This window comes from Euleptes europaea, chromosome 18, assembly GCF_029931775.1.
Source record: "Euleptes europaea isolate rEulEur1 chromosome 18, rEulEur1.hap1, whole genome shotgun sequence".
Lineage (NCBI taxonomy): Eukaryota > Metazoa > Chordata > Lepidosauria > Squamata > Sphaerodactylidae > Euleptes > Euleptes europaea.
This window is the reverse complement of record NC_079329.1, coordinates 38,442,243-38,456,728: the sequence shown is the minus strand read 5'-3', so window position 1 is coordinate 38,456,728 and position 14,486 is coordinate 38,442,243. Positions and strand designations below refer to the sequence as shown.

The 14,486-nt window shown below is 48.3% G+C and overlaps 1 protein-coding gene across 1 annotated transcript in view; it reads right to left on the bottom strand.

The window, feature by feature from the left end:
• Positions 1 to 2,128: 2,128 nt before the first annotated feature.
• ACBD4 (acyl-CoA binding domain containing 4) overlaps positions 2,129 to 14,486 on the bottom strand; it is a 28,376-nt gene continuing 16,018 nt past the window's right edge. The window contains exons 5-9 of the mRNA XM_056863325.1: positions 14,063 to 14,163; positions 10,847 to 10,979; positions 5,208 to 5,369; positions 2,806 to 2,858; positions 2,129 to 2,239 (exon numbers count right to left, since the gene is read on the bottom strand). Coding sequence (XP_056719303.1) covers positions 2,129 to 2,239; positions 2,806 to 2,858; positions 5,208 to 5,369; positions 10,847 to 10,979; positions 14,063 to 14,163 — 560 coding nt within the window. The remainder of the gene's footprint in view (positions 2,240 to 2,805; positions 2,859 to 5,207; positions 5,370 to 10,846; positions 10,980 to 14,062; positions 14,164 to 14,486) is intronic.

Genomic DNA, 14,486 nt, shown 5'->3' with positions numbered 1-14,486 from the left:
TTTATGATCTGTATGATCTGTTTTTGGATGTGTATTTTAGGGTAATAATATAGTAAACAGCAAACATTAACGAAGCATGATCTCTCTAGCTTCAACTCATAGTTTCCCTTCAGTAATGATTTTTAACATTTACCAGTCTTAGCTGGGCACAAACAACTGGGCATGGCTATGTGCCGTGCTTTGCTTGTGGGCTTCCGGACAGCATCTGGCTGGCCATTGTCAGAGACAGAATACTGGGTTCACTGGACCTTTGGTTTGAACCAGCAAACCAGCTCTTCTTGGTTCTTATGGGAAACCCCGCACCCACTGCTCTAGGAGCAGAGATTGGTGGCGATGGCTCCATGTCGAGGGAAGGAGGCCTCTGCTCTTGCACGGAAACACCACCCAAATTATGTGCAGAGGAATGCACAATATGGGTGGCTCTTGATGACTGAGGGTCAAACTCCAGCTTCAAGAATGGACTGCGGGAGTGAGAAGCCGGCCACGTTACTCGTCGTGTTATACGGGCCATCATGTGGACACAGACTCTTGAGCTTTGCCAAAATTCCAGTTTGCAGCTGATTGTGAAAGGACCGCTGGACAAATGGCATTGGAAGGCAAGAAAGTGCCGGGGGGGGGGGGCTCTCTTTGCCAATTTTTATAGTCCCTTGAAGACCCTGAGGACCAAGCCATGCTTAGGAGAAGGAAGCGAGACTACAGTTTTCTTTATTAGCATTACACCACTTCTCCTGGGCAGAGTGGCAACGATTCACCTGAGACCAAAGGAGCCAATCTGCAACCCCAAGATTCAACCCCTCCTCTAAAGGGGTGGGAAACAGAAACAAAGAGGAGCACCTCCTGGATTAGACAAGAGGGTTTCCACATAGGTTTTCTCCATTGGTTCTGGCCCCATACTGCTTTCGTTTATCCTCTGATTTCCGCGTGCATTTTTGTTCCTTTCGTTTTACCTCTTTTGGGGGGGTAGTCCCTATTTTTTTCTGGATCTTTTGAAACCAGATTTGCCCTGATCTTTTTCTGGAAGCCAATTCGGAGTTGGCTTTTTCGTGTGTAATGTTAATGTTGGGTTTCTTTGTCTTACACACCTCCAGCTCACTTTTCAATAATTAGACCATCAACATCGTGAAACCACTCTCTCTCCTCCCCACCTTGAAGAGGAGTAGTTTCAGGGTTGTTGTTGTTTTTAACTGGCCCTAAAATATCGATATACTGATACAATGTTGTAATGATTGTTTAAGCAGATTCTCTAAATTCCCAGCTTTCATTATTATTATTATTATTTAAAGAAAGCCTCTAGCCTTTTCCCCCCCTGGCGATATGCCTTTTCCCTTAAACAAGGGAACAGGTTAGAGACTTACATTTTTAAAAATGAAAGGTGGGAATTCTAAGAACCTGCTTAAACTATCATTACACCACTTTATTGATATATCAACATTTTAGGGCTTTAAAAAAAAATAAGGGGGGGGGAAAGCTGTGACACCGCCAGTGTCGACCCAGATGAAGACAGCCCCCTCCCTTGAAAATTCTTATTATTGAAGACACATGTAGAAGAAGGGCAGATGTGTGGAACAACCGCATCCAAACCAATTCCAATTAGGGATGCCATGTTCCCCTTGGTCACCAGCAAGGAGTGGGGGGGCTGCTTGTGGGTCAATGGCCAAGAAAATAAAGAATAAGTCGAGCACCAGGAGAATAATAAAGAATAAGTCGAGCACAAGGATCCAGGAGAGCCTTGCCTGCCCCCAGCTCCAGTCGAAAGTCTTGCAAAGGCAAGTGCTACATGTTGCAACGCACATTTGTCCCGGGATTGTCCTGAGAAATCACATCCCTTGAGCCCTTGACTGTACCCTCGTTAATGCTGATGGGAGATGCTCCTCGCTTCATTTCCCCCAGGCGGCCCTTTCTCCCCAGCCCTCCCCTTAATCAGAATTATGAACCCCCTCCCCTCCCCACCCCAGAAGTGCAGCGATGAGGCTCGGGCCCAGAGTGACGTGTGCAGTCCTTGGCAGGTAGAAGCGTGGCAGGAGTCCAGTGTTTACACTTCCAAACCGTCCGGTCTTTGCTGCCAACACTGTGGGTTTTTAAAGGCAGCTTTAAAAAAGCAAAAAAAAAAAAAAAAATGGGCCGCAATTCACCTCTTCCAGCTCTGAAAACGCCCGAGGAGCCACTGAACGAGGAAAGGCCAAGCCAGCAGGAAAAACAAGGTGGGCGGAGTCAGGTGTGCAGGCTGATGGGGCAGTTCCTGTACGACCCAGAGACAAATAAATAGGGGTTAAAAAACCAGGCCTGGAAGGATGAGAGGGTGTTGGGAGACGAAGAGGCTCCCCCTGCTGACTCCTGCCGAGACCCACACTTAGGACAGTCAGTTTTTGCAACTGGCGCTCTTTATTTATTGTCAAAATGCCCCTGCCAGTTAATCAGGGGAAACGCTGACAGCAAGAAAAGACCGGGAGCAGCGGAGGTCCAAGGCCTTCTTACAAATGCTCAGAGGCACCCGTGCTTGTTTTTGTTATTACTTCCTCTGTTTTTGAGGCTGAACTCCTGCATTCAAAACTCTTGCATTCCAGAGAGAAGCTCTGGCTTAAATTACGACTTGTTGCGTCCCCCACCTCAGCGCCTGCAGCCAATCCCGTTTAGATGCCAATGCGGAGGTTGCATTTGGAGTACCAGCCATAGTGTGCTACGTGTACACACCTACTGCCTGTTCTTTTTTAACTGGAGGTACTGGGGATTGAATCTGGGACCTTCTGCATAGAAAGTGGAGGCTTTTCCTCTGAGCCACAGCCCCTCCCGAAGGTGTTAGCCTACCTTTGCCACGTGCAATTCGCTGGTCTGGCAGTTCTCTGACTTGGATGCCTGGCAAAGAAAAGGAAAGAAAACTCTCAATTAGCAACATCCATCAGTACTTCAGTGCTAATTATTGTCAGCCAAGACTGCCCAGTTGGGGGAGGCGGGGGGGGGGCAAAATTCCAGGGGTCCTGGTCTCCCAGGGGCCCCATGGAGCTGGGCATGTCAGGCAATAATGTTTGCATGATAGTTGGGTTGGGCCTCTATAGCGTTGCCAACCTCCAGGTACTAGCTGGAGAACTCCTGCTATTACAACTGATCTCCAGCCGATAGAGATCAGTTCACCTGGAGAAAATGGCCGCTTTGGCAATTGGACTCTATGGCATTGAAGTCCCTCCCCTCCCTAAACCCCGCCCTCCTCAGGCTCCACCCCAAAAACTTCCCGCCGGTGGCAAAGAGGGACCTGGCATCCCTAGGTCTCTATGATATAAGGGGTGTGTGCTAAAGAGGCTCTGGGGGGCACGGTGACTCTCAGCCGCTCTGTTTTGGGATGATTTTCATACAATACATGCTGCAGGCCTGTGTTCTATCCCAATCTGTGCTCTGCCTGGGGCAATTCAGCTTGAATCCAACCTGCAGCGGCAACCATCAGCCCACATCGCAGGGGCTGTTCGGCTTAGCTTGCTCCTGGCTGCCAGTGGCCCTCCAAGGGCCCTTCCTGGTATGTTTTCAAGGGTGAATCCAACCTACTTGTGTTTTTGTCTCAGGTTTATCATCTATTAAAAAAACAAGTCTGACCGTTGAACAGATGGACTTGCACACAGAAAGAGATTTCTTTTCAATGTTTTTCTTGTCTTTGGTTCTAAGTTTGCATAGTTCAGCCTATTTTTCAGTTTCTTAACATGCTTCCATCATTTCTCCTCTTTTGCCAAATTCTTTTGCCAACGCCACCATGCCAGCAGGGAATTCCCGGAAGGGAAAGCCCATGCCGGTGTGTGTGTGCGCGCACGTGTGTGTGTGTGCGGGGGACATTCCCGGGGCGGAGCTGCCTTTAGGCAGTTTCCTAACCCCTTTCGCCCCAGGAACACCCCCTCAAGCAGTGGCGTTGCTACGTCACCTTTTTGGGTGGGGTAGCCTCGCTTTGTTCTATGGGGGCATTTTCCCTTTTGAATTTTACTAAAGCCTTTTACTTTATTTTCAGCGGCCAGGAAGCCTCCGTGGGGGCCACTCCCTAAATACCCCTCTTTTAGGAATGGGCTGTAGTGATTTGTTCATGCTCTATATTTTATTAACCTTTCCCCCCATGTATTTTACAGTTCCCTCAAGACCACCATTGAGCTGTAGTGAAACACTGCATACCAGTAAAGAATCTATCTCACAGTATACTTTCTTTATTAACAGGTTTGTCTATATAACTTTTAGATAAAACACCTACATATAATACAGATTTTTAAATAAAATATATACATAAGCACACACAGCAAGAGGGTCTTTATTGAGCAGGTGTGCAGTACAATTAACAATATAAGCAAGCAGAAAGCAAGTAAACTAATGATCGGACTCTGCTTCCTGGCATCGTCCTGACAGCTAGCTCTTCTTAGGTCTGAAACGTTGCAACCAGCAGAGTGCTGTAACTATGGGCTGGACCCAAAGGTTCCCTTCCACTAATGGTTCACCCTGATCTCTTGAAACTGTTTGGTAACGCAGAAATGTTTCCACCTGTTAAAAGATTCCTGTATTTAGGGAGCCAGTTTTCCACTGCAGAAATATTTTCGCTTTCCCAAATCTGACAATCTGAAGATGTTTATGCCCCAAGTATGTCTGAAGAAGCACACGTTGAGGAGAGCTGAGAATTGTAGGTTTTGTTGATCAGTTATTTTTTGTCATTCCCTTCCTACAATCCCTTTAGGTCTGCCTCCCCAACCTTTTTGAGCACATGGGCACCTCTGGAATTCTGACATAACATGGTGGGCACAACCACAAAATGGTGGCCTCAAAATGGCTGCTGAAGGAGGCGGGGCCAACCACAAAATAGCTGCCACAGCTTACCTTCACTCACACAGGGAAGATCCTTGTGCTGTTCTGGCAGCTGATGTGCTGTGGCAATTAAAAATCAAATCTCCAATGGCCAATCAGAAGCCTTGCTGGGCAAACGCACCACCTGGCCCCACCCACCCCCTAAAAACATTTGGTGGGTGCCAGAAAAAGTGCTGAGAGCACCATGGCACCCACGGGCACCATGTTGGGGAACCCTGTACTAGCCTGTCAAGCAGGTGCAGCCCACCACCTTACATGTCCATTACTTCGGCATTTTCCTTTCCCATCAGTCACTTTGAGAGCTTTTATAGTGAAAAGTGATAAATAAATGTATAAAACAACTAAATGCCACCCGCCCACCCCCAGCTTCAACAATGACTGACATACTTGCAAAGAGGCCAACGATTCCAGGTGGCTGAGTCTCCTCATCACTTCCTCCATGTCCTCCTGCAGGGCCCGGATGGTGCTCCTCATGTGCTCATCCACTTCCTGCCGGACTGAGACGCTTGCCGTGTCAAAGTCCCTCTCAACAGGAACGGTTTGCAGATCTATGGCACAATACAGGGGGAAAGGAAGAAATCTGCAGCAGGGAAATGCCACGCCCTGGTCCTGGAGACAGGGGTTCATTTGTCAAATGAGAGATGCCAGGATTGGTATCTCTCTGAAAGCGTCATCCATCAGCATGAAAAACTCACTCTCCTCTGACATACGATGTCTGATACTTTCCCCTCCCAAATACCTTGGTGTTGTTTTCCAATATAATGGAAGGACTGCTCATACTCAATCAGTAACTGGCTCTGCACAAAGGAGCACTGCAGCTATCCTCAGATTTTATCGTACAAAAGGGGGAGAGTTTATGCCTGAAGCCAATAAATTATTGTTAGCTAAAACTTTACTACAACTCACCTGGGGTGCCCAATTGGGCCCCTATAATTTTTTTATTATTTTAGAAAAAACGCAATCAGGCTTTCTTAGGGCTCTCTTCCATGTTCCTAGATGTACCGCCAATGCAATATTACGTCAGGAAGTGGGATTATTAAAAGTGGAAACTAGGACTTGGATGGTTATTAACTATTGGCTGAAAGTACACCTTCATCCAACATGTTTAATGCCTTTCCTCCTTCCTCTCATCCCTTAATCTACTTGGAGTGAAGGGATAGGTAAAAAATTGTTCACGTTAGGCATAGACCTTGAACAATTATTGGAACTAGGATTCAGGAGGGTGAAACATTAATCCACCAATACCTTACTGATATTGAGATGCAAAATGAGACAGCTCTCCTTCCAAATTCATACAGGATATCAAAGTCATGGGCAGGAATCTCTGCTGCTCCATATTTAGCAACTAGCACCTTTTCCAAGTATCAATGGGCCTTTTCTAGAGCCCGATTTAATACCTTCCCTTCAGCCCTGCTCAGCAGATTTCAACACTGGCCTATGGAGGCATGGTTATGCCCCTGCAACGCTAATGAGATCGAGCCAGTCACACATACATTATTGAATTGTGAATTTTACAGGGATATTAGGGATCGCCTAATTCTACCTTTGCTGGCCAGGTTTCATGAGTACTCTAGTTCTTTTAGACATGCTAGCACTTCGATGGCAAGTTTTCTACTCGAAGATGAGAACACCACTGCTTCACACACAGCGGCGAAGTTCTGTTACGTTGCCATCCGAATACGGAGATGGTTGTTGGCACGAGAGACAGCCCGATAAACATGGGGTAATTGTATCATATTAGTGCAATTGTTATGCTGGTCATTGACTGTATTCAATAAATGATGATGATATTTTTTGCATTATTTATAATTTTTGTGATCTTAATTTGATCTCACTGTTTTATAGATGTCTCGTGCTTATTGCATTATAATCTGCCTTGAGTCTCAATGAGCAAAGTAGGCTATAAATAAAGTAAATAAATAAAGTAAAACTCTACATGGGTCCACAATGAGGAGGGGACAGACACTGGGTCCCTTGTTTGGCTTTTCTCTGATCTCACCCCCCAAGGGTGCTGTGAGGGTCCCCACTGCATTGGAAATAATGTCCTAATTTCTAGCATGAGAGTTGCTGGGGCTTAAGCCTGCCTCAAATTTACATCTTTTGTCCTACACCACTAAACGTTTGAGCTATTTGCACCCAGAAGGTCCCTGGGTCAATCCCTGCCACCATCAATTAGATCTCTGCACGAGACTCGTTGTCATATATTAATATTAATCATCTGTAGGGTTGCCAGCTCCAGGTTGGAAAATACCTGGAGATTTTTTGGGTGGAGCCTGAGGCAGGCGGGAAGGACTTCAATGCCCTAGAGTCCAATTGCCAAAACAGCCATTTTCTCCAGGTGAACTGATCTCTATCGGCTGGAGATCAGTTTTATTAGCAGGAGATATCCAGCTACTACCTGGAGGTTGGCAACCCTACTCATCTGCCTGTGTATAAGGCAGCTTCCACTGCTCAGTGTTGAAGGGAAAGGGCCTTGTCCCTTCTCAGAAGATTCACAGCCTCCACAGCTTAGCCCCTGGCATCAAAACACACATTCTGGGGTTAGCCTGTGACTCAAGTTTGGAGAGGGCTTACAGAGGCCCCTGAGTGGCCTGTGCGTTAGCCCCCAACTCATTCTAATTAACCCACCACCAGCAGACCACAGTTCCATGAAGAGGTGGATTGGAGGTGCTTTGGTTTGACAGCTCCAGGCATCCAGAGAGCTCACAGAAGCCAGGAGCAGTTTCTGCTCCTCTGAATCATAGAATCCTAGAGTTGGAAGGGACCACCAGGGTCATCTAGTCCAACCCCCTGCCCAATGCAGGAATTTCACAACTACCTCCCCCACACACACCCAGTGACCCCTTCTCCATGCCCAGAAGATGGCCAAGATGCCCTCCCTCTCATGAACTGCCTAAGTTCATAGAATCAGCATTGCTGACAGATAGCCATCTAGTCTCTGCTTAAAAACCTCCAGGGAAGGAGCACTTACCACCTCCCAAGGAAGCCTGTTCCACTGAGGAACTGCTCTAACTGTTAGAAAATTCTTCCTAATGTCTAGATGGAAACCCTTTTGATTTAATTCCAGCCCGTTGGTTCTGGTCTGACCTTCTGGGGCAACAGAAAACAACTCGGTACCCTCCTCTATATGACAACCCTTCAAGTACTTGAAGATGGTTATCATATCCCCTCTGTCTTCTCTTCAGGCTAAACATACCCAGCAACTTCAACCTTTCCTCATAGGACTTGAACTTCCTTGAGTAGGGTTGCCAGCTCCAGTTTGGGAAATACCTGGCGATTTTGGCAGTGGAGCCTGAGGAGGGTGGGGTTTGGGGAGGGGAGGGATGTCAGTGGGGTATAATGTCGCAGAGTCCACCTTCCAAAGTGGCCATTTTCTCCAGGTGAACTAATCTCTATTGCATGGAGATCAGTTTCAATAATGGGAGATCTTCACCCACCACTGGGAGGTTGGCAACCCTACCCTTGAGGTTTTCTACACTTTTTTCTTTGGGGGGAGATCAACTTGAGACCGCTCAGAGGGTGGTATCTGAGTGGCATCCTTTGCCCACTGATAACTTTCTGTTTGTGTTATTTTTGGACGGGGTACTCAAATTCACAATCTGAATCGCCATTATTTCTTGTTTGTTCTGAAAGGAAAGGTAAAACAGGGCCCCTGTTGGGTAGCAGGCAACTCCCCTGGCAAAAACACCGGGCCAATTTAATCAAGAAGTACAAAGGGTGGGGGGGGGGTAGCAGCCGAGAGACTGGGGGATAGAGAGGAGGGGGGAACAGCCTGAAGTTGGCAGCATTAGATCCAGCAGGGTCGTTACTAATTAACCTCTCTTAAGGCCAAGAAGTTCTGAACGGAGGAGAAGAGGATTCCAGCGTAACAGGGGCATTCCTGTTGATCAAGTGTGCATGGTGGGGGAGGCAGAGAGAGGACTCACAGGCACTCTCAGCCAGCGTGGTGTAATGGTTAAGAGTGGTGGTTTGGAATGGTGGACTCTGATCTGGAGAACCAGGTCTGATTCCCCACTCCTCCACGTGAGCTGCCGACACTCATCTGGTGACCTGGGTTGGTTTCCCCACTCCTACACATGAAGCCAGCAGGGTGACCTCGGGCTAGTCACTCTCTCTCGGCCCCACCTTCCTCACAGGGTGTCTGTTGTGGGGAGGGGAAGGGAAGGAGATTGTAAACCAGTTTGTGTCTCCTCAATATGCGAGAAAGTCGGCATATAAAAACTAACTCTTCTTCTTCTTCTTCTCACTGTGCCTTCTCAGTCAAAGGGTGCCCTACAACGTCAGCCCCACTCCGAGGCGCGGTTGAACGCCCTGCAGCCTGCCTCAGGCAGGGGCATCATAGGCAGCAAATTAGCCGGTGTTGTTTCAATCTGGAGGCGGCTCCGAGCATCCTCGCTGGCTCCAGTTTCTTGCGGCAGCAGCGGGGGTGGTGGGTGGGGAAGCAAACGGGTACCACTAGGATGGACAGAGATGCTCAAGCAGTTTTCCTAGAATGGCTGCTTGAGGCTTGGCACCACATGATCCAAAGAGACCCAGGGCCCAGATCAGCAGCTCTAGGGAACCCCTGAACAACAAGAATGCCTGCAGTGGCTCTGGGGGCCGGTCCACCCACTACTGCTGGTGCCACAGGAGGCCAAGCAGAAGGACAGAAGAAGATGGAGGCCAGTGAGGGGCTGGCTGAGTCTTGGGAGGGGGCAACTGAGATGAAACATCCTGGTCAGACACGCAGCAGAAGGAGGTGGTAGAATCCTGTACAGCTTCAGGCTGTAGGTAGAGGATGCCATTTTTTACTGCTGTCCTAGATAAGAAATCCCCCACAAGTAGAAAATTAGCACCTCAGGAAGAAATATTCCAGTCCAGCCTGTTCCCTGTCATGCTAGTTTTCAGCCTGAAGGGACATTTAATGCAAGAGAGAGAAATGGAGGGGGAGGGAGAAGGAATCCCCTGAACGGTGTGAAGTAACAGTCCAGATCACCTCAGGACTGTACCAAATCATTCTGCTCCATGTTCAAATCAAGCCCCTTTGTACAATTTGAGGTGACAGAATTTTGGACTATATAATTTCAGACTGCATGGGGAGGGGGAATCATATTTTCGAATGATCCCATAGGTAAATACTTTCTGGATGTCCAGATACTGCACTTGATCTTAGCCCTGGATGTGCAGGGAGAATTGTTTTTAATAAAAGAGATGGGTTTTTAAAAAGTTCCCCACCACAATCTGAAGTGGTACCATCCTATTCAGCATTAACATCAGACTGATTCTGAGCCTTCTGTTCCAGTCCTTCACCAGCCTTTCACCTGTAAGCCCTACTCAAACGCCCACAGTGCAAAACCCAACAAAACACAAAACCAAGAAAGAAAAGTCCAAATTAACCAGTGGCGGATGCTGCAAGTTCTCCTTGCCCTGCTCCTGGAGAAATAGTTGTGAACTGGCTTTTCAGGATTTCAAAACTTTCCTATCTCTTACCATGCTCAGAGTGCCATTCCTTTTCACTTCAAGGTTCTGTTTCTTTTGTGGGAACAAATGGGCAGCTTTAACTTAATGGCAGATCTGTCTTTTTACACATTATCTTGGAAATTCAGGTATCTTGTCACACCGTTATTTCAGAATCCACCTGAATTTACTGCACCCAGACTTGTTTCCATCTTAGGTTGTCAGCCTCCAGGTGGGACCTGGGGATCCCCCAGAATTACAGCTCATCTCCAGACTACAGAGATCAGTTCCTCCGAAGAATATTAACACTTTGGAGTGGGGACTCCATGCCACTGAGGTTACTGTCTTCCTCAGGCTCCATCCCCGAATCTCCAGGAGTTTTCCAACCTGGATCTGGCAATTCTACCCCCCACATCCCCCACCGGCGGCCGGGGGCAGAACGGGACCTGGCGGCCCTATTCCACCCGCAAATGAAACATGCCCTTTTCCTTGCCAATGCAGTCTGCTGCATAACTAAAGACCTGCCTCTCCCCCCTGCTGGGTTCTTTTTTTGAGACAAGGATAATTCATATCTGGGTTTGGTATTTACCGCTTTCGCTCAGCTCTTCTTCCCAGGATGAGCCTGGCACGCGCTTGGGAGGCTGAGGCCCGCTTGTCTCTCCCGCTCGAACCTCATGAAGATTGTTCATGGAGGGGCTTTCCTTTGTCGACGGCCTCCTGTCCTGTGAAGAAGAGAGTGTGCTACTCTACAGTGGGCGCGTACATGAGTTTTATACCACTTTCAACTCTCATGGCTTCTCCCATAGGGACCTGGGGATTTTATTCAGGGGGATGCACTGATGGTTCTGTTACAGATTCCGAGCTTCCTCTTCAGAGGATTACATTTCCCAGGGATCGCTAGAAAGAGGAAATCGGTTGAAACAGTTTAAGGGTCATGCAGATCTATCTCACTATCCGCATGTATGCAGATTTTTCTTCTGCAGGGCAAGCTCTGCTTTTCCCTGCTTCCACTCCTCTATTGCTGTATTTATATCATGCTCAAGCCTTTCCCGTGCTTCAGGCAGGCTTTGACTGTTCTAATACATTTATTCAGCCATTTATTAAATGTTTACTTGACGCCTCCCCCCCCCCAAAAAAAGCAGCAGCAGCATATCCATTGTTTTTGTTATTTAGCAGGAAATGCTACTCTGGGGGCAGGAGGGGCTGCCCTTGTGATTGGCACGAGGGTCAGCCAATCAGTAATACGCACAGCTGGCTGCGGCTGGCGGGAGGGATGAGGCTCTGCCTGTCAAGAGACCCGCCCAGTCAACCCCCAGCCCAGCCAGCTGGAAACAGACACAACGGTGGGTGCTCCAGAGCTTGATTCGGTCTGCAGCCACACCGCTGTTTCGTTGCGCCTGCCTTCCAAACAGGGATGGCTTTTTGTTTTTCAGGATCCACATATCCACATCCTCCTATTGTCTACTTTCCAGGATCTCCCCGGCTTTGCTACCATCTTTTTCAGACCTGCTTTACTACAATCTTTCAGGAAAGACTGCAGTCAGAGCAGGTTAGCGTACCGTCTGGACGGGAAGGTGCATATTTTTAAAGCTCTCACCCATCCTGGCACCATTTGACTGCTGTTGTGCCCTTGCACCTGATAGTCCACCCTTCCCCTCAAGCCAACAGGGAGCTTTTTGCTACTTAAAAGAAAACACAGCAGTTGCTTCAACATTATAGCCACACAGAAACCAACTCCACCTGCCAAAGCTAACATTAAGCCCTCCAGTGGCCCAAGGAGTGAGGAATGGCTTGCGGGGCAGGGGGAGATGACCACAGAAACCACAGAGAATATATATATATTTATTTGCATGCAGGGTTTTCAAGGCAAGAGACATTCAGAGGTGGTTTGCCATGATCTGCCTCTGGGTCACGCCCCTGGTGTTCCTCGGTGGTCTCCCATCCCAATACTCGCCAGGGTCAGGGCTGAGGGTGTGTGACCGGCCCAAGGGCACCCAGCAAGCTTCCATGGCGCGAGTGGGGATTTGAACCTGGGTTTCCCAGATCCTAGTCCGACACCTTAACCACTATACAACACTGGCTCTCAGAGAATACCCCCATGTAAAACTGCACAATGGGGGAATTGATCCCCTGGGAAGTAGGGTTGCCAGGTCCTCCCTCTTCACCAGTGGGAGGTTTTTTTGGGTAGGGTTGGGCAGCCTCATGCGACGTGGTTACGTCACTGCCAGGTTTACTCCCAAAAGTGCGGCATCATGACAGGACGCTTTACCACTCAAACCCTGCAAATGGGGTGTGTGTGGGGGTTGAGTGGTAAAGCGTCCTGTCATGTTGCGGCACTTCTGGGAGTAAACCCGGCAGTGATGTAAGCAGGTCACACGCGTGGCCACCACTCCCAGCAGCCTGCTGGATCGGCGGGCAATTGCTCGCCGGTTCCAGCAACCTGGCAACCCTACCAGTAAGGCAGCCACAGTTTGTATGCCTGAATAAAGAGGAGTGAGTGTGGATCCCTTGTGGGTTCACCACATCTTTGGGTTACAGGGGGTGTAGATATGCTTTAGAAGAGAGTACTAGCGTGATCAAGGCCAGTTCAAGGTATTCCACAGCCCTAAACAGCAGGGGCTTGACTTGGACGTAGCTGGAAGTGGCACAAGCCAAGAGGGGGTGCCAGTCGCTTCCTGTGCTGCTGTTGGCTGGGAGCAGAGCCCCGTCAGAGCATCAGCGCGCTTGGCTGGTGAACCGACCCGGAGCGTCTGAATTGTTCACGCTGTTTTCCATTTCTGCGATCCTGGTCCTAGTGCATTATTCACTGAATGTCTTTTGCTGCATGACTGATTTTTTAAAAACCCGTAATCCACCTTGAGTCCCATCAAGAAAGATGGGCTATGAACAAAGTAAATAATATCACTTTAGGGTTGCCATAAGGGCCAACAGGCAGGGCATTCCTGCTTCCTGGCAGGGCCAGCTATGGCATCTCAGTCCACAGTCATATCCTCCAAAACATGCTAAAAGCCCAAATTGGAATGCTTCCTGTTGCTCTGTTTTAAGGTTAAAGTGAAGCATTCCTTGGCCTTTATAAACTGCCATAAATTTGCAAATATGACTTTACTCGGGTTCAAGATGCACTTGGCTCTTGAAAGGAGCTCTACTCAGATTTTGTAATCTCATCTTAAAACATCTAAAGCAACGTGGTTTGGAAAATACGGTCTTGCTTAGGTCTTGGTTTGGTTTGCATTCACTAATCCACTGAGGAGCTAAGTGCCTGAAAGAGGGTCTGCCCAGCAGCTCAGGTTATGCAAAGCTCATCTTAAAATGGGGTCTTGAAAATAAACATGGTTTAGGAATTCTCAGTGAGGTGATATACCAGTTTCAAGGGTACCCATTCGTAGCAAAAGCAGAAGAATAAGGCAGGAAATTGGATCAAACAGTGAGCTGGGGGAAGGGAGTGGTTGATTTCAGGCTAATACCTTACTAAGCCTAACAAATCTACTTTTTAGAGGGCAGGTTTTCACTCAGCTCACTTCCTACCAAAAGGTGTAGGCGCTTTGAAGACAGCAGGATCTCTTGCTCCAATCCCATCTCATAAATTAGGGGTCCCCAATGTAGTGCCATGGCGCCCAACACCTTTTCTTCCACCAGCCAAGCGTTTTTAGTAAGTGGGTGGGGTTTTTGCCCAGCAAAAGCTGTGGCAGCCATATTGTGGCTGGTTCTGCCTCCTGCAACAGCCATGCGCCCACCGTGCCATGTCAGAATTCCAATTGTGCCCGCAGGCTCCAAAAGGCTGGGGACCCCTGTCACAGATCATCACCTGTTCTGGCTCCACCTGTTCCAAACTGTCACAGAACACCTCGCTCTCCGAATCACTGGTCCCTTGCGTGCTCCGGGCGCTTTCCTCCACGTGGCCCAGTCCTGCAACAGAAGATGTTTTGGCTCGGAAAGGAAGACTGAGAGGAGGCAGAGAAGAATGGCGATGAGCACACATGTGCAAAAGCTGTCGTATCTAGTAACATCTGACAACCCAAATGTGGGGATTTTATGCTTGTCCTTCTGCTCCAGGAGTCGCCACTCCTTATTCCTAATCTTTGATCGATGATGAAAAGTCAGGCCAAGGAAGCCAAGGTGTGTGCGATATCTGTGTTTTGTATCTTAATCCAATATGTGTACTAAAGCAGAACAAAATAGAAGTACTTACTTCATACTTACTGACCCACATCTCCAGGTATCTTCCTATG